Source organism: Propithecus coquereli, unplaced genomic scaffold, assembly GCF_000956105.1.
Source record: "Propithecus coquereli isolate 6110/MARCELLA unplaced genomic scaffold, Pcoq_1.0 Scaffold544, whole genome shotgun sequence".
Classification (NCBI taxonomy): domain Eukaryota; kingdom Metazoa; phylum Chordata; class Mammalia; order Primates; family Indriidae; genus Propithecus; species Propithecus coquereli.
This window is the reverse complement of record NW_012151330.1, coordinates 479,745-498,442: the sequence shown is the minus strand read 5'-3', so window position 1 is coordinate 498,442 and position 18,698 is coordinate 479,745. Positions and strand designations below refer to the sequence as shown.

Sequence of the window (18,698 nt, the reverse complement as noted above, 5' to 3'; positions counted from 1 at the left end):
AAGGAGCCCTCTGGTGTGTGGCACCTGGGTCTGAGCATGGTGAGCTGCCTTTTCTGCATTCCCTCTCAAAGGAAGATGGGCGTGGTAGACCACTGTGGGCCACTCCCCTGCAACACTCACCCTCCTCCAGCCCAGGTTTCCCTTCATGCTGGCTTGGGAGGGAGTACAATGACCCGTCCCCAGCTACAGGGCCTGGCCTTGAGTGGCCAGAGAGCAGGAGCATGTCCCAAGTCCCATGCCTCTGGCTATAGATCAGGGGATGGGCAGGCAGCCCAGCCAGGGCTGAGGAGAAACCAGCTGTGTGGTGGTTTCCAGAGGAGAGTCCTTCCTTCCTGGACAGCGTGCAGCTGCAGCTCACAGAGAGGACGTCCTGGAGCTGCCAGTCTTGGGGAGAGGAGATAGGTGGCTTTAACCACATTGCCCATCGTAGGCGAAGGGGAGAGGAGAAACTGGTTCTCAGCTGACACTGTTTGAGATGCTGGATCAAGCCTTGCCAGGGCCAGCCCCACAGCAGGACTCGGGGGGTGAAAGCCAACTGGCCTCTGGATTTGAGCCGGTTTGAGCTGGGTAGTCAGGGGCAGCTCCCCCCCGTCAGCTTCCCCACCATCCTCACCTGGGGCCCTGTGCTACCCCTGGTGAAAGTGTGAACTGCAGCGACAGATAAGTCCCGCGTCTGTCCCTCCTGCAAAGCATAACGGGCAGGGCCTGTGTTCGCCCGGACAGAGGGTCAGTAAAGTCCAGAGATGTTCGCATATGCATAAAGCCCTTCAGTGGCCCCCCGCTGTTTGTAGGGCTATGTCCAAACCCCTTCCCACACAGCGCCCGGGCCTCTCTCCCCCACCCCCATCCCCGGACCTGAACCTTGAGGGACTTCGGCCTTTCGCGCGCTGCTGGGGCTCTGGAGGAACACAGGATCCTTTGCCCATCTCTCTTCCCTGTGGGCGGAGTTTTGAAGGCAAGAACTTGAGAGAGTCTGCTGTTAACGTGCATCCCAAAGCCCAGAGTCAGCACCGAAGAGCAATGACGCCGACAGCGGCTGGGGACACTTACCCAGCGCATCGCCGCACTGCTCTGACCACCCTCCAGGGCCAGGCGAGCGCAGCCTCCAACCCTGCCCCGCGCTGGGGACGGCGGGGCGAAGGGTCCCCCCCGCCCTCCCCAGGCTTCTGGGACACGCTCTGCCGCGACCCGGGCCTCTGCGCAAGAGCAGGTGATCGCGAGACCGGCACTCCCGGCTTCGGCACCCGCGCCCCGCTCAGGGCAGATGCACTTCCGGGTCGGGCCGGGCCGCGGAGCCTGCTGGTTTCCAGCGACGGTGCGTCGCTGATGGACAGGTAGTCTAGCCAATCGCCACAAGGCGGCGTGGGGCCGCCCACGGGCCGAACCAATGGCGCGGGGCGGGGCGGGGCGGTCGCGGCCACCGTGCGCCGCGAGTAGCCGCCCTGCGGGAAGGAGCCGAAGGGGAGTCGGCGGCACAAAATGGCGGCGGCAGCAGCGGTGGCCGGGGCTCCGGGGCCAGCGGCTCCCGCGGCAGCGGCCAGCGCCCCGGGCTTGGGGAGCGCAGCCCCCGGGTCGCAGGGGGTGCTGATCGGGGACAGGCTGTACTCCGGGGTGCTCATCACCTTGGAGAACTGCCTTCTGCCTGACGACAAGCTCCGCTTCACGCCGTCCATGTCGAGCGGCCTCGACACCGACACGGAGACCGACCTCCGCGTGGTGGGCTGCGAGCTCATCCAGGCGGCCGGCATCCTGCTCCGCCTGCCGCAGGTGAGGGCGCGGCCGCGAGCCCCGGCCGCAGTAACCGCCGGGAGGCGGCGGGCCTTTTGTTGGCGGCGGGGCCGGGGCCGGGCCTCGGCCACCGCCGCCGGCCCCACCCCGACCCGGACCCGGACCCCCGCCGTCCTGTCCCCCAGCGGGCAGGGCCTCGGGGCGGCGGGACTCGAAGAGCCCTTTGGGGACGTGGAAAACGTCTTAGTGTTGGTCTCAGTGTCGGGTGTCCCGCGTAACCCGCTGACTTCTAGCTGCCAAGGTCTTGAATGATGGAGAGGAACAATGATGGAAATTTTCCTCTTTTCTAGGTGGCCATGGCTACCGGGCAGGTACTGTTCCAGCGGTTCTTTTATACCAAGTCCTTTGTGAAGCATTCCATGGAGGTAAGGCCTCATTGTCAAGGAAATATATTGACAGGAAACCTGGGTTTGGTATTTTTCCCAGTTGCTCAGAGGATGTAGTAACTGCCCCCTAGTCTGAGCTCTGTACTGGAGGGTCTTGGAAGTCGCCTGTGCTGCAGAGTCTGTTTCTCCTCCTTTCCCTCTGGGCGCATCTCCCCTTTGCTTTTAGTAGCCCTTAAGCCTTTGGAGGCTGTCGGATTGGAACAAACATCCGTTTGTTGCAATGCTTACGTTTCAGCATGTGTCAATGGCCTGTGTTCACCTGGCCTCCAAAATAGAAGAAGCTCCAAGACGCATACGGGATGTCATCAATGTGTTTCATCGACTTCGACAGCTGAGAGAGAAAAAGTAAGTCTTTATTAGAGGCATGATAAACATCTGTCTTGTTTTTTTATGGTTATCAAATTACAATAACAATCGCTATAAGAAAATTGAGGGTGTGAGGTTTTAAGCTTGTGGGATGTTCATTAATGTATTCTCAAGCACCCAGAACAGGGCCTGCGCAGGGGGTACCCAGCAGATGCTGTCTAGTGAGGGATGGGACCCCAGTCTTGCTGGTATTGGTTTCCTGCTTTGCCCACGTCAGCTCACAACCCTGTCGTTTCTTGTTTCCCATGTGTTTCTGAACACTCTAGAGCAGAAGTTCTCACTCTCAGCACCACTGACATTGGGGCTGGGTCTCTCTCGGTTGTGGTGGATAGTCCTGTGTGTTGTAGGATGTTTAGCAGCATCACCTTCCTCTGCTCGCTAGGTGCTGGGAGCACCTTTCCCCAGTTGTGGCAGCTAGAAATGTCTCTAGACATTGCCTCATGGCCCTGGGATAGCAGAAGTGCCCTGGTTGAGAACCACTGCCCTAGACCTTAGCCCAGACTTTATGCTCCTTACATTAACGGAATTCCTTTGGAAAACACAGTCTTGTCTATTTTTAAGTATTGTGCTTTCATTGGTTCTCTGGTTATCCATTTCCCTCGAATACGTACCCTCGTGTCTCCAGCCAGACGAAGTGCAGTGAGAGCCTAAGACCCTCGTATGTTCAGTCCATGCTTGCGCACCAGAGAGATGTTTATCTGTAAGGAAAAGGGGCGAAGCTTATTGGAAAGGATGAGTAGGTTCACGTTGGGGTGTGAGGGGTATTTTGCAATTTTGTTAGTTAAAGGAAGTGAACTTGGTAGTGATGTCTCTGTCGTGGCGTTTACAGTAGTTTCTCCCCATGTGGGGCGAATCGAGGGACTGGAAAGACCTTGTTTTGTTTGACCCTCATGTGGACCACATGCTTTGTCCTTGTAGGAAACCTGTCCCTTTACTGCTGGATCAAGATTATGTTAACTTAAAGAACCAAATTATAAAGGCAGAAAGACGAGTTCTCAAAGAGCTGGGTTTCTGCGTCCACGTGAAACATCCTCACAAGGTGGGTATGTGCCTGGCCTCCGGGGGTCCCCCAGGCCACTGCCTCAGCCTGGCCACCTCTCGCCATGTCAGTACAGGAAGGCTCTGAAGAGGATTGAGTGCGTCCTTTTCTTGGTTTTCCGGTTTATATCCGTAATCTCAACGATTTTTGATTCAGTAGTCTTCTAGTATCTGTTAATTTTAGTAACATTTTTAAGAGCTTTGTAAATGGCATGTTTTAAGATTGGGCTTTCAAAAACAGTGGTAAACTTGTAAAAATTGAATCTGTTAGTATACATTTTTCTTTCTCAACAACTAATTTTCTAAAGTTGCTTTAGTAACGGTCTTACTTCCTCTTATGGAGCATTGGAAGAATTCTGAACCCTTTTACTCTGAGATGAACTAAAGCAGTTTTGTAGCACGTATTGATTGAGGAGCATGGCTACTGTACTTTACGTACAATATCATGGGGATCATTTATGTTATACTTAAACAAAAAACTCACTTTACAAAAAAGATTATTGTTTTGCATTTTGGTTTCATCCCTTTTTTTTTTTTTTTTTTTTGAGAAAGCATCTCACTCTGTCACCTAGATTGAGTGCCGTGGCGTCAGCCTAGCTCACAGCAACCTCAAACTCCTGGGCTCAAGCAATCCTTCTGCCTCAGCCTCCCGAGTAGCTGGGACTACAGGCATGCGCCACCATGCCCGGCTGATTTTTTCTATGTATTTTTAGTTGTCTGATTAATTTCTTTCTATTTTTAGTAGAGACGGGGTCTCGCTCTTGCTCAGGCTGGTCTCGAACTCCTGACCTTGAGCGATCCACCTGCCTTGGCCTCCCAGAGAGCTAGGATTACAGGCGTGAGCCACAAAGCCTGGCCTTCATCCCCGCTTTTTTTTTTTGAGACAGAGTCTCACTCTGTTGCCTGGGCTAGAGTGAGTGCCGTGGCGTCAGCCTAGCTCACAGCAACCTCAAACTCCTGGGCTCAAGCAATCCTTCTGCCTCAGCCTCCCGAGTAGCTGGGACTACAGGCATGCGCCACCATGCCCGGCTGATTTTTTCTATGTATTTTTAGTTGTCTGATTAATTTCTTTCTATTTTTAGTAGAGACGGGGTCTCGCTCTTGCTCAGGTTGGTTTCGAACTCCTGAGCTCAAACAATCCGCCCGCCTTGGCCTCCCAGAGAGCTAGGATTACAGGCGTGAGCCACCCGCCTGGCCTTCATCCCCTTTTTATTGCTGGGTTTCCTCATATCTTCTCTCTTGCTTATTAGCCTTTCTAGCATGAATTCAAATTCTTGGTAAATTATCCATCACTGATTTAAGTGCTTTTCTTCATTTGCTGAAAGTATTTTCACACTGTGTTCTGTCCGAGTTGGTAACTGGGGTGCAGAGATGTTTAGGGCAGGCTAACCTCACTGGTGGAAAGGTGTTGAAGACAAGAATGAAAATCAGCCCGGTGAAGAACTAGGCCTTCCATGCCATGGGGTGTGCAGCTCTGGCCACACAGGCATGCATGCTGCCTGCTGCAAAAGCAGGCGGCAGGTGCATCAGCAAAACTCCCCCTCCAGCTGAGCCATCCGCCAGATGTGTGACCAGGAGCCACCCCTGGGATCTAGTATGAGGCTCTTATTTGCTGCATGGACACCCACAAGATCTGAATTCTGGGCTCTTGAGGTTCTTGGTAATAACTGCCTGACCCGTATCTTCCAGATAATCGTTATGTACCTTCAGGTGTTAGAGTGTGAGCGTAACCAACACCTGGTCCAGACCTCATGGTGAGTTGACCTTCCTTGTTTTATGAGACCAGCAAGGGCAGTGCAGGAATGTGTTGATGTGAGGCACTTGGGCAGTGGGTAGTCGGTCCCATGACTTGGTTGTGGGCTAGAGTTGTCCAAGTGCCCAGTGTTCCTGGTGCGTAAATTCCAATCAGACTCCCAAAATGTCAGGCACTGGCATGACGGTAGGTGGCCCATCTCCTCCCCATAACCCTTGATTTCCCATGTCCCCCAACCCTTGAACAGTCCGCAGTCTTCCCTGTAGGGGCTGTTGATTTTGCACAGTTGGATCTTTCCCAGGGAAATCTAAGATGACAGGTGATAATTTAGGCTTAGTGGTATTATATTTCCTGTGAAATTACATCCCTTGGGAGAAAGGTGGGGAGGAAGTTTTGCTACAATTCTGTGACTGATTTTAACAATGCATGCATGTGCTAGAAGTGAAGCCCGAAGTACAAGTTAGCGTTTGGGTGTCTAAGTGAGTTTTTCCCACGGAGTTAAGTCTGTAAGGGTCTTAATGTTGCTGACTGAATTGTCTGGTGCTATGATGGGTTTAACAGAGAACCTATTTTGACTTTCCTTTTCTGTACTCTTTCAATCAAAGGGTAGCCTCTGAGGGTAAGTGACTAAGACTTCTCCTCTGCTGTCCAAGCGCTTTGGTGCAGGGACAGCGGCGTCTTCAGCCAATCCAGTGCAGGCTCTCCACCGAAGGCTGGCTCTAGACTGGTGGTATGCGTTCGATAGCATAGTCATGGCCGACTGCTGCTTGTGGTTCTGACAATTGTGCTTCTTGTTAATCCTCTGTTGTGCTTTGGTAATTGTATTGATTAGAGTTGATAACTGTCTTGACTTGAATTTTGTTCCTTTAAAACTGCTGTACCTATACCATAAAGATGCAGTACCTTTCTCTTTTTAAAAAATGCTGTGGAAAGTTGTAACAATTGAAGTGAATTGGCTGATGGGAATTCAGACTGTCACTGTGGGATTATGTCATTATTTCTGGAAGTCCTAAAGTTGCTCTTTCAGCAGCTAAGCTTGACACATTCTAGTAAAAGGTATGCATCTTTAAATTACTCCATGGACACTTTAAAAAATACTGTAACTTAATTTAAATATTAGTAATAAGTTTAAATATGTTTTGAGGATTTCATTTGTTTTAAGACTTAAAAGTTAATGGATTGATATTATTACTACTTGAATCCTGAAAATTTTTTTATTAGAAACAAAGTTACTGATGGTTAAGTTTATCACTGTGTTGTTCACTTGCAAAGTTGCTGCTGGGACGTGTGGCCACTGGGCCATCACACCGGCTTCCTTCTGATTCCTGGAGCAAGAGCTTCCAGAGCCAGGTGCCTCCAGGAGGCATCTGTAGTGTTTATTGTTTAGAAATCTGAGTGGGTTTGTATGTCACTTTGTCCAGGTTTTATTTAGGGTACAGATACAGGGGCAGGGTGGGGGCATGAGTCCAGCCACAGCCTGACTCCACGGCTCGCCATTATTGGGGTGTGTGGGGTAGGGACCATGTAACCTGTTCACCTGTTTCCTCATGGAATTAATCTTTTGTTTTTGCAATATTGATAAAGAGAATGTAAGGTCTGATTTTAGTCTATTAAATCTTAGAGAAATACATCCAAAGAAAAATGCTAAAAATGTAGCCAGTTTAAAAACCTTTTAATTTTATAAAAATGAAAATTTTTATATTTTCTAAACATGATAAAGTTTTTTAAATGTACTAATTGTGATGAAACTTCTAGTATTTTGTTGCTTTGTCTTATTTTATGAATGTTCGTTTTAAGACTCCTTGTTGCAATGGGACAATTTGGAAACGGCTCTTTGCTGAGCCGAGAAGAGGACTTGCCTGGGGTCCTGAGCCTCCTCTGCATGCTGCGCCCGTGCGTCCGAATTGCACCCAGGGCTGTTTTCCCTGTTCCAAGTGGACTCCCTCATGGAAGCTGCGCTCAGTCGTCCAGAGAAGGGCCAGGCCGTGAGCACTCTTCAAGGACAAGGAACTCAAGAGGACAGCTTGTCTCGAACAGCCTTGCAGGCTTCGTGCTCAGCCAGTTCATTTGAGTTTGCATGTTTCTCCCTGCACTATGGATTTTGAGCATTTAGATTCTTTAATCAGATACATTTTAACCACTATAGTAGACGTTTTCTTTCTGAGGTATTGTGCTTTGCATGGGAGCAGGCCAGAAGTTGAGGGGGAAAAGTAAAGTTAAAGTCGGTTCTCTTTCATAGCAACACGTATTGTCTGACGTTCAGCCAGCCTTTTTTTTTTTTCCCAATAATTTCTCTGCTTTCCTGTCCTGATTCAGAAAAAGCAGCTAGAATGTTCCTCCATTAACTCTTGAGATTCACAGGACTGTCTAGCTCCGAGTCCTAGCATTAGACTACTTAGAGTAGTAACTTTAGATAATTCAGACGGACGTCCCAGATTGCCGGGGGCATTGCAGTTCCTCTTGCGCTTGGTTTTCAGGAACTACATGAACGACAGCCTTCGCACCGACGTGTTTGTGCGGTTCCAGCCCGAAAGCATCGCCTGTGCCTGCATCTATCTCGCCGCCCGGACGCTGGAGGTCAGTGTGTCGCCGCTGGGAGGGAACTCTAGTCTGACCCTTGCCCCAGCCCACAGTACACTCTGGTGTCGTTTGCTTCCAGTCATGCTCACCTGTACCAAAACTCCTCAGTGGTCAGCAGGCTGTTTTTATTGCCCCGAGTGGGTCTTGCTGGCCGTGCAGCTGTCGAGAAAAGTGTGACAGTGAGTGTGTGTTCACAGATCCCTCTGCCCAGTCGTCCCCATTGGTTTCTTTTGTTTGGAGCAACTGAAGAAGAAATTCAAGAAATCTGCTTAAAAATTCTGCAGCTTTATACACGGAAAAAGGTTCGTCTATGTTTTTTCCTATAACATACGCATTTATCTTTGATCAGAAGCCTCTGTGCTAAGAGCAGGGACTCTGGTTTGTGCAGGTTGATCTGACACACCTGGAAGGTGAAGTGGAGAAGAGGAAACAGGCCATGGAGGAGGCAAAGGCACAAGCCAGGGCCCTGCTGCCTGGGGGCACACGGGTTCTGGACGGCACATCTGGGTTCTCGCCTGCCCCCAAGCTGGGTGAGTGTCGGGACAGGAGTCCGCGCCCCACAGGGTGAAGCTCGGTGACCCTCTGGAGCTTCTGTGCTCCTTCCCGCTCGATTTCTCTCGGACTTGAATCCGCAGCTTATCAGAGTGCCCCGCAGGCACTGGAGTCCCTCACCGCTGGTGACCTTTGACATGAGACGCTGGGGCCCTGAGAGGATTTTGTCTGTGTATTTTCATTAGTGAGGAACACGGACAGGCTTTCTAAAATGCTTTTGTTTACTCTACTTACCCAGTTAGCTTGTCATTAGATAAAAATTTTGCAAGCTGGGGCAATAGATTGTATTGTCGGAACCTAGAGGTAAGTCTGGTGCCCACTGCCCAGTCCCTGAGGAAAGGTGAGGGGTTAGAGGGCCCTTCTGCGTATCTGTGATGCATCCCAGGCTGGCAGCAGGAAGTTCAGACCTGTACAAGTGGCCTTAGCTCACTCTGCTAGCTTATTTCTTACCAGAAGAAATAAGTTTTTTGTTTTTAACTTCTTGTACTTGATTCTAGTAGAATCCCCCAAAGAAAGCAAAGGGAACAAGGCTTCCCCGCTCTCTGTGAAGAGCACCAAGAGGAGAACAGAGGGAGTGAAGAAAGCCAAGGCTGACAGCCCTGTGAATGGGTAAGGCGCCCAGAGCTGCCCGGGTGGCCAGCAGGGTTGTTGGAGAGACTCCAGGTCTGTAACCAGCTCCCGTCCTGTTGACAGCTTGCCAAAGGGGCGAGAGAGTCGAAGTCGGAGCAGGAGCTGTGAGCAGAGCTACTCGAGGTCCCCGTCACGATCTGCTTCTCCTAAGAGGAGGTATATGCTTTGGTGTTTTCCCCAGGTGGCAGGAGGTGACGTGGCTACCCTTGAGGACAGTGGTTCTTACCCTGAGGTGGTTTCTTGCTTCTCTAAACCTGGAGCTCTTGCCTCTGTGAGACCCAGTGGGTATGTCAAGGCCTGGTTGTGACAGGTGGTCACCTGTGGTGGTGCTGTCCCTCCTCACAGGAAGAGCGACAGTGGCTCAGTGTCTGGCGGGTCCAAGTCACAGAGCCGCTCTCGGAGCCGGAGTGACTCCCCGCCGAGACAGGCGCACCGCAGCGCTCCCTACAAAGGCTCCGAAGCGAGGGGCCCCAGGAAGTCCAAGGACTACAAGTACCCCACTCAGAAGCCACACAAATCTCGGAGCCGGAGCTCATCCCGCTCTCGAAGCCGGTCACGGGAGCGGGCAGAGAATTCTGGAAAATACAAGAAGAAAAGTCATTACTCCAGAGAACAGCCACGGGAACGCTCGAGGTCGTACGACCGCACGGGCCATCGCTACGAGCGGGACCACCCTGGGCACGGCAGGCATCGGAGGTGAGGTGGGGTCCTGCTGACTGGTGGGGCACGGGCCCCTTCCCCTGGGCTGTCTGGGGGCTGCCCTTTGACCCTCCCTGTCGTGCACATCTCAGCCGATCGGCCCTGCAGCACGATTCTTTCTGGAACTGGTTTATGGCCAGACTTTGAGATGAATTTGGAAATGGAACTGAGGGGATGGTGAGGTGCGCTTCAGGCTGGCCTGGGGCTCAGCACACACCTGTCCCACCTTGGCAGGAGCCCTGCGGGCAGCTCGGTGGACAAGCAAACCCACATGGCCCCGTGGCGTGGCCTGGTGCTATCTGTCGGCAGCCACCTCCCCACCCCTACCAGTGCTCAATTACGTTAAGCCAAGAAGGATGATTTTTAGAACCTCTGCCTATATTAGGTTGTACTATGTACATATTTTGCAGTGTTTCACAGTGAGAAAATGGCCTTAATAGCCCTTTATTCTCTGTCCATGTTGTAAATAAACATGTGTTTAAAACAAGTTAAAGCTATACATGAAAACTCAGAACTTGAATTCTGTCAGCTTAAAACTTGCGTAGAGAATTCTGATTTTTTAACTGTGAAGGTATTTAGATCTGTGTTGAAAGTCGTATATTTTTATCTGTGCAATGCTGAGTGCAGGCCACCAGCTCCTAGAGAAGTTTCCTATATATGCATTTTATGTGGTGGAATAAACACAACTCTGCTCAGGACACTTGGGAAGATAAAGATTTGTAGCCTGTCGTCTGCTTGCTCGAGTGCACAGCAGCTTCCCGGCCTCAGGAGCTGCTGGCCCCGCTCCCTGCTCTGTGAACTCGCTGGGCCCGGCCCTCTGCCTGGCGAGATGACAGGCTGCGTCCTGGGGGCAGCAGGTGGGAAGGTTTGGGAACAAAGTTACTCCACAGGGCTCTTACAGGGCTCTTTACGGGCAGCGCTGGTGGCTGGTGGTTCTTGGCCGACTAGGGCCTAATCGCCCCTGCTGCTCCCTCCTTTCCAGGAACGATAGACGGTTGGGCTGGATCTTGCTGTGGGCTGGATCTCGGCGCTGCTCGATGGGACGGCCCATCCCCCTTACCATTTATGGGCAGTCAGCCCTCAGGGAGAGGGTCCTACGCTGCCCCAGGCACCTGCCTAGCCACCTTAGCACCACCCTGCCCCTTCAACGCCATTGCACTCTTTGAAGCAAGGGTGGTGGTTTCTTTGTTCTTCCCCCATGTCCTACCAGGATGGTGGGTACTTAGGGCAGGGGCCCCGGGCTGCACTCCAGGCCCTGAGAACAGTAGTAGAGGTAGGGCCAGATTTGGGGTGCTCTCTGCCTGTGACCCCTTGGCTGTGGCCCCTGAGCTCCGGGTACTGAGCAAGGAAAATGTGACCTGGCAGATGACCTGCCCATGCCATCCACCTTGTCTGGCCAATTGCTGGCACCTGGCTGGGCCCCACTAGAGTCCCCGGCCCACCTGGTCAGGCCCTTCTCTAAAAGCACAGCGTCCTCCCGTGGGGGAGGTGCCCCGACTGGGCCTGGGATGTGAGGGTGCCTTTGCTCTGTGGCTTCTCTGCAGGCCAGGGAGGAGCAGCAGGTGCAGAGCTGGCTTGGCCAGCCCAGGGGCCCAGCTCCCTGAGGGCGAGGCGGAGGTGCTGAGGCCCCACACAGCGCAGGGCCCTGCCCCTCCTCCAAGGGCCCTGCAGAGGGCTCCAGGCCAGGTGCTGGTGTGGGGGGCAGGGGTGGAGTGGAGTCCCCAGTGGAGGTCCCCTGCAGGGCCATGAGATTCCAGGGCTGGACCTGGAGGTGGGACAAAGGGCTCCCTGGTGGCCCCAGCTGGAGAGTGGCTGGTTTGAGTTGGGGCACGTGGTGGCTGCCTCCAGTGGTCCCTGACGTGAGGCTCCTGCTTGCCTCCTCCCATGGCTGCAGCTCACTCTGCAGAGCTCCCTCTGGACCTGGGGGTCACAGGTTTCCGCCTGTCTCCTAGGTAAAAGGTCTTCCCTGGGGAGCATCGAGGTTGACACCAAGATTTTGGGTGTCCTGAAAGCCAGGCTCGGCTGGGTCCCTCCATGAGACAGCTGGCCCCTTTCTACCTGTCCTACCAGCCCCGGGGAGGTTGCCGGGACAGGCGGTCTGCCCCGGGGGACAGTCCTCACTGTGTCAGTTCCTGGGAACTGATCTGGGGAAAACAGTGATGGAAGCTGGGCCAGGAGGATGGGGGGAGGGTCAGGGCTGGGACCATATAAGCATTTTGCCCCCAGGGGATGACGCAGCCTGGCCACTTACTGCTAAGACTCTCTGGAAAACGCTCCTGCAAGGCAAGCCTCTGGGCAGGCCAAATGGGGACATGCTTGCTTTTAAAATGGAAAGAAAATTCATCTATGCAAGAAGCGTTGTGTTGCTCCGCGGTAGATGCAGGGCCTCCTCCACTTATCCGGACTGGGGGAGAGAGGAGGCTGCCGGGTCAAAGGGATGAGGCACCATGAGCTGTCAGTTGGAGGCTGAGCAGGGGAACCCTCCCGACAAGGGGGCGCCCACGGTTCCGCCCCCAACACTCCTGGCATGGCGGGAGCTCGGGCCGAGCCGTCACCTGTCTGCCTTCTTCTCCTCATGCAGGGCTGCTCTCCAGCCCCGCAGCGAGGAGTCGGGGTGGCCCGGCCCGCAGGCACAGCGCCTGGCTCCAGGTCGTTGCCTCTAGCCCAAACAGAGGAAGCAGCCCCAGCCACTTCCGCCGCCGCGTACGTCACTTCCTCAGTCTTGAGCTCGCCGCTCGAGTCCTCGGGGGACCCGGGCCCTGGAGGCCCGGAAATGACACGTGATGCGGGCTGCGCAGGAGTAGAGGGCACCCCTTGGGATTGTGGGAAATGTCGTCTTCCTGGCTCCATAAGGGACAAGGCGGAGCTGAGGCATCGCCCCGAGGCTGGGGCGGAGAGGGCGGGTCCTCTCACCTTTTGGGCCCGCGGGGCCTGCGCCGACGTGGAATCGGGCGCCGGGAGGACGCCAGGGGGCGCTGGGCGTCGGAACCGTCGGGCGGCCGCTGCAGACGGGGAACCGGTTTGGGGACGGACCGGAAGCGCCTGAGCTTGGCGGCAGAATGGTCAGTTTGGGCCGCTGGGGTCGAGGGTGGGGGAGGTCGGTGGGAAGCCTGGGGGCGCGGGGCACTGCTGCGGGCGGACCCCGGGGACAGCCGAGAGGGTCCCGGCGCCAGGCTGCGCGAGCCGCGCCGGATCGAGGCCGGGTCCCGGGCCTGGGAGCCTTGGGTGCGTCCGAGAGTCGACGGCGCCCCGCGTTGTGGGCTGGGCGCTTCGCGGGGTGACACCGAGGCTCGGGGAGGGCGAGTGTCCTGCCAGAGTCACACAGCTGGGCAGTGGTGGTGGCGGCGGGATTTGAGCCGGACTCGTCGTTGAGGGCGAGCGGTGTTCGAAGCAGCGTCCTCTTTGTGAGCTCGGGTGACCGAGGGTGAGGGGATGCGGGAGTCGCGGCAGGACAGAGACCCCGGTCGTGGCCTGCCTGCGACTGCTGAGGCCGCTGCGCAGCCGCCCCACGTGATCTGAACGGCACATGTGTTCCAGCTCCCCTGAGCACCTGGGGTTGCCACCCACAGACCATGTTTCTGACGCGCCTTACTTCTCAGCTGGTCAAGATTGTCCCCTGGGCAGGTAGGAGGCCCTGTGGGAGCAGATGGGAAGGATGCACACCTGGTTAGGAATGTGGGTCTCAGCAGCCCAACCCGCCCTCAGCTTTTGCCTTGATAGCTGGAGGCAGGGCCCCCGGCCAGACTCTTTCCCCTGTAAATTTCCAAGTACGTCCCGGGGAGGTCTGGGCCCCAGAGCATCAGCAGGGCTTTGGGCCAGGAATGAGGTGCATGCCAGTCATCACCGTGATCCCTGAGGTTGCGACAGCCTCATGGGTGGTAACTGTGCCATCTTGTTTTCTGCAGGCTGCAGTCGGCCCTGGCCTGTCTCAGGGGTGCTGAACAATCATGCCCACAGGTCCCGATACAGCGTGCAGCCAACAGGCCCAAGAAGGGCTGCCTCCCTCCCGGGGAAGGGAGCCCAGCTAGAGCTTGAGGGGATGCTAGTGCCCAGGAAGTTGTCCGTTAGCCCCCTGGAGAGCTGGCTCACTGCCCGGTACCTTCTGCCCAAACTGGATGCCGGGTCCTCTGGGACTGTGGCTTCAGCCCAATTTTACCAGTGTCCCCCTAGCCAGGTGGGGGAAGGGCCCAAACAGGAGGGTGAGGGGGTCTGGGATGCACCTCACATGCAGTGCAAAAACGTGCTGAAGATCCGCCGGCGGAAGATGAACCACCACAAGTACCGCAAGTTGGTCAAGAGGACACGGTTCCTGCGGCGGAAGATCCGGGCAGGACGCCTGAAACGGAAGCAGGTGAGCGGGGCCCTTCTTCAGCCCTGGGTGGGCAGTGTGCTGGGAATGCATGGCTTTGCCACAAGTTAGTTTGTGGTCTCTTTTTCCGTCCTTGCAGATCAAGTTCGAGAGAGACCTGAGGCGCATCTGGCTGAAGGCAGGTCTGAAGGAACCTCCTGCAGGCTGGCAGACCCCCAAGATCTACCTGAAGGATAAATGAGTCTGTGTCCCTCTCCCCTTCCCCTCTTGCTGCTAGTGACCCATCGTAATAAATGTTCAGAGGACTCAGCTGTCTCGGGCTGGCCTGGAGCCTCTCCTGCCTGGTGCGGGCTGTCTTGAGGCGGGTGCCGTTCTCTAGTATTGTAGGAGTCCAGTGCACCAGGCGGCAGGTTGTCTGTCCCTTTTTCTAGCTGGCCCTTGTCCTCCATCCTGACAGTGCTGGGCCCGCGGGAACAAGAGCCTCACTGTCGATGAGTGTGTGCCCTGTGCCTGGGCAGGACCGGTTGCTGCAGCCCCTCCCTTAGCTCCTTGGGCGGGGGCAGACTTTCACGAACACACGGACGGTAGAGGGCTGCGCTGGGGCTGGGGGGGGCCCAAACTGCGGTGGGGGTGTGACTGGGTTATATGTTACGAGTGGGGGCTCAGGGAGGGCCTTGTGCCCCTAGAGATGGTGGATGGCACCCTGCAGGCTTCATGGGCCTGGGTCTCCGGTGGTCCCCTGAGCCGTCATGCTCGGCTAGGACAGTCCCATCCAGCTGCGGGGGCCAGGGTGTTGGTGTGGCTGCCAGCCTTCCCAGGTGCTGTTGGCTCCTCAGCATCTGCCACTTCTGGGGTCTTGAGTGGGGGTGGGGCTACTTGGGATGGGACGCCCCAGAGGGTGTGCTTTGGAAGGTTCAGGATTGGGGCTGGCTGAGGAAGGGGCAGCCTTTGCGGAGCTGGAGGCCACCGGTGATTCCAGGTTGCTCTCTGGGAGGAGAGGAATGCGCTACCCTAACGTCGGAGGGCCTGGAGGGGTCTCTGGGCTTCTGCATCAAGGCATGGGGGGCTGGGGAGCTGGGCTGGGGCACCAGGCACCCTATCCTGGCCAGTTCTCCTCTGCCCTGCTCCCCGACAGCTGAGTTACCAGAGAGGAAAACCAGCGCATCTTCCCCAGGTCGTCACGTGGAGACCCTGCCATCACCCACGTCAGGGTTGTGCTGCCTCTCACCAGGGGCCCATGAGGGCTTCTTTTTTTTTTTTTATTTTAAAATGGGTCTCGCTCTGTTGCCCAGGGTAGAGTACAGTGATCACAGCCACTGCAGCCACAGACTCCTGGGCTCAAGGGATCCTCCTGCCTTGGCCTCCTGAGTGGTTGGGACCACAGGTGTGTGTTACCACGCCTGGCTAATTCTTAAATTTTGTAGAGATGGGGTCTCACTGTGTTTCCCAGCCTGCTCTCAAACTCCTGGGCTCAAGCAGTCCTCCTGCCTCTGCCTTCCAAAGTGCTGGGATTACAGGTGTGAGCCACAGTGCCCAGCCAACCAGCAATTTCTAGAACAGAGCAGACTTGTTGATAACACAGGTTGTTCCAAGGGGCCCCGTGGGCCAAGGCCTTGCACATGCCAATCAGTAAGGGAAACAGGCTTCCAGACAGCCGGGCCCTGTCCAGGTCCCTGTCCTCGGATGGGTGTGGTCTCACAGAGGGGCTGCCTGCAGTGGGCCCTGAGGGGATGAGGCTGCTGGGACCTGGAGGGGTCCAGAGACTGCAGTGGGTGTGGGCGTGCTCCCCCTGGGCACCACGAGGGGGCAGCAGCCTGGTTCCTGGCAGCTCCCCCTCCCCCCCTCAAGGGCCAGGCTGAGAACCACGGCACTGGGGGAAGCTCCATGCAGGCCCCTAGCTGGGGTCACAGGCATTCCCCCTGGTCTCAGTTTCCCCAGCTGTGAGTGGGATAGAGGTCCCCAGGCCAGGGTGGGAGAGAAGTGGGGTGCTCAGTTGAGCTGTCTGGGTGGCCCGTGTGGCACACCCAGACAGCACATGTGGCACTGGGCACCCACCCTGACCTCCACCCCTCGTGGGGCCGGCTCGGGTGCTCGAAGGCGGCAGGCCAGCCAGGGGCTCCTGCCACCCGGCCTCACAGTTCCTCCACAGCAGTGGTTCTTAGGCCTTCAGCTGTCACGATGGGGGGTGCTACCGACAGTGGTGGGTGGAGGTCAGGGACGCCCCCGACACAGGACCATCAGCCCCAGATGTCACGACCCTGTTGAGGCAGCACCAGCTGCCCCACCCTGTCCCTGCACCCTGTGCCCCTCTCGCAGGGCCCAGACCCTGCCTGGGCTGCAGAGCTTACCATGCCTGTGGCTTAGAAGCCTTTGTCCCCAACCACAACCTTGGAAAGCAATTTTGGGGTTTTATTTTTATCTCTGTGGCTCCTCCCAGGCCACAAGAGGCTGTCCCCTCTTGCCTGTGGAACCTCCACCCTGTCCCCCCAGCCTGTGGGACCTGCAGCCCCTTCTCCCTGTTTCTCAGTCCAGTGCTGGGGCGTCCCCGGGGAGAGAGGGCAGAGGGGGGTGGGGGGCTGCCGAGCTGCCTGTGTGATGTCTGGCCTGCGACCTGCCCCTCACCCCAGCTTGTCCTAGCAGTGGTCAGCTTGGATTCCAGCCAGGGGAGGCCCCAGCAGGGCCAGAGCTGGTGGCGGTGGCGCTGGAGGTGTGCTCTGGGCCCTGCCTCTTGGGCCCAGTGGTTGGTTTTGACAGCTGCCAAGGCAATGGGGCCTGTCAGTGAGCCCAGCCCCAGCCCCCAGGCCTCCTCACTTGGCGGCTGCACCCCTGAGGTGCCATAGTCTTTTGGGCGCTCTGCTGAGACCGGGCCTGGGTCCTGACCAGCGTGGTGCTGCGGCTTCAGAGCCCGCTCATAGCCCGGGAGGCTTGGCTCCTCTCCCGGCGCTGCAGCCGGGCCCTGCTCGCCCCAGATGCACGCGCGTGTGCCAGGTGAGGCCAGAACCTCTAACGTGCTGTACTCCCACTGCCTGAGGGGCACGGGGAGACCCTCAGTGTGGAGCTGAGCCTGGCAGGAAGGAGCCGGCTCCCTGGGCTGGACCAAGGCTACTGTGCTTCCTGGGAAGGACGCGGCCAGCTCTAGAGCCAGAGGCATCTGTCCACCTTGGTTTGGGACCCGCTGTCCACTGGCAGGACAGCACGGCCCCCAGTGTGGGGCTGGGGGGTACAAACCTGGGGAGCTATTGGGGCCCAGGGGGTGACAAGCCCCCACCGCAGGCCCAGCCCTGCTGGGCTCCCTCTCCGTCAGTCTCCAGCCTGACAGGAGCCACTCGGCCGTTTGTGGATGAGGAAACTGAGTCCTGCGGTATGGGTCATCCATGTGGGGGTCACGGCAACAAAGTGGCTGGGACCAGAGCCGGCCACTGAGACTTTGTGTCGGGGAGGCCCACGTCACTGTCATGGCCCAGCGCGCCGACCTTGGGTGCTGCGGAGGGTGTCACGCGGCCTCACAGCTCAGCAAGACTGTTTCCTTTCTTGCACGACTGTTTTCCCATTTTGTTTTTCTTTTGCATGGTTTTCTACCTAACTACCCCTAATTCCGCCCAGACTTGCTGACAAAGCACTAAAAGTTTCGGTCCAGTCCGCCTGCCCCAGCACTTCTGCCCCCGACCCAGGACGCCCTCCCGCAGCCTGGCCCACGCTGCCCTGGCCTTCCCGTGGCTGCCGCAGGGTCTTCCCGGGGGCTCCCTTTGCCTCCTCCGCTGACCTGTTTGGGGGACGCCGTGTTCTCTCGCATGGCTTGCTCCCCTCTTTCCTGGAGAGGGTCCTGTCGTAGCTGGGAGAGGAAGTGCATGTGGGAGAGACATCGGAGAATAATAATTGACACACATCGAGTGGATTCCTTCTACCACAGGCATCGCGCTAAGTTCCTTACAGGAACGATCTCATTTCCCATCAGATCTGTAAGTGTCCCTGCTCTGTGGGGGGCCCTCGGGAACAGAGAATGACTTGCTGAGAAGCCGCCATTCAGAACATGGCGCCTGGCTGACACATGTTTAAGTTGGTGGCTTTCGGACTTTTTTGACCAAGATTCAAGAAATGAATTTTTCCATCACTACCCGATGTACGCGACTGAAACAAACTCGTACAAAACATACCTCTCCTGGCGCAGGAATGTTCTATCGTAGTCTGTTCCATTTTTAAATGTTAGCCAGGTGTGGTGGCTCACAGCTGTAATCCCAGCACTCTGGGAGGCTCAGGTGGGAGGATCACTTGAGAGCAGGAGTTCGAGACCAGTCTGAGCAAGAGTGAGACCCCCCCCATCTCTACTAAAAATAGAAAAATTAGCTGGGCGTGGTGGTGCGCGCCCGTAGTCCCAGCTACTTGGGAGGCTGAGGCAGGAGGATCGCTTAAGCCCAGGAGTTTGAGTTGAGTTGAGTTGCTGTGAGCTAGGATGACGCCATGGCACTCTAGCCACACAGTGAGACCCTGTCTAAATAAAATACATACGTACATACATAACTGCTATTCATGGCCGGACATGGTGGCCCACACCTGTAATCCTAGCACTTTGGGAGGCCAAGGCAGGAGGATTCCCTGA

General features: G+C 56.1%; 2 protein-coding genes across 7 annotated transcripts; both read left to right on the top strand.

Moving 5' to 3' along the window:
- The first annotated feature begins 1,449 nt into the window (after nt 1-1,449).
- On the top strand, nt 1,450-10,490 carry CCNL2 (cyclin L2). Of its 5 annotated transcripts, none has more exons than XM_012657531.1 (12): nt 1,450-1,767; nt 2,079-2,153; nt 2,410-2,519; nt 3,459-3,579; nt 5,268-5,332; nt 7,809-7,908; nt 8,109-8,213; nt 8,300-8,441; nt 8,964-9,072; nt 9,157-9,249; nt 9,439-9,789; nt 10,027-10,490. In XM_012657531.1, exons 1-12 carry the CDS (start codon nt 1,480-1,482, stop codon nt 10,136-10,138), a joined length of 1,671 nt encoding a protein of 556 aa, XP_012512985.1. In that variant the 5' UTR covers nt 1,450-1,479; the 3' UTR covers nt 10,139-10,490. The 5 variants fall into 5 exon arrangements, 3 of the variants coding, with proteins under 3 accessions (XP_012512985.1, XP_012512984.1, XP_012512986.1); XM_012657530.1 differs by having other exon boundaries at nt 8,961-9,072; XM_012657532.1 differs by having other exon boundaries at nt 8,961-9,072; nt 9,439-10,490.
- A 2,330-nt stretch (nt 10,491-12,820) lies between these two features.
- On the top strand, nt 12,821-14,412 carry AURKAIP1 (aurora kinase A interacting protein 1). Of its 2 annotated transcripts, none has more exons than XM_012657528.1 (4): nt 12,821-12,854; nt 13,330-13,416; nt 13,698-14,143; nt 14,241-14,412. In XM_012657528.1, the coding sequence occupies exons 2-4, from the start codon at nt 13,365-13,367 to the stop codon at nt 14,340-14,342; spliced, it is 600 nt and encodes a 199-aa protein (XP_012512982.1). In that variant the 5' UTR covers nt 12,821-12,854; nt 13,330-13,364; the 3' UTR covers nt 14,343-14,412. The 2 variants fall into 2 exon arrangements, with proteins under 2 accessions (XP_012512982.1, XP_012512983.1); XM_012657529.1 differs by lacking the exon at nt 12,821-12,854 and adding an exon at nt 13,029-13,196.
- The last annotated feature ends 4,286 nt before the right edge of the window (nt 14,413-18,698 follow it).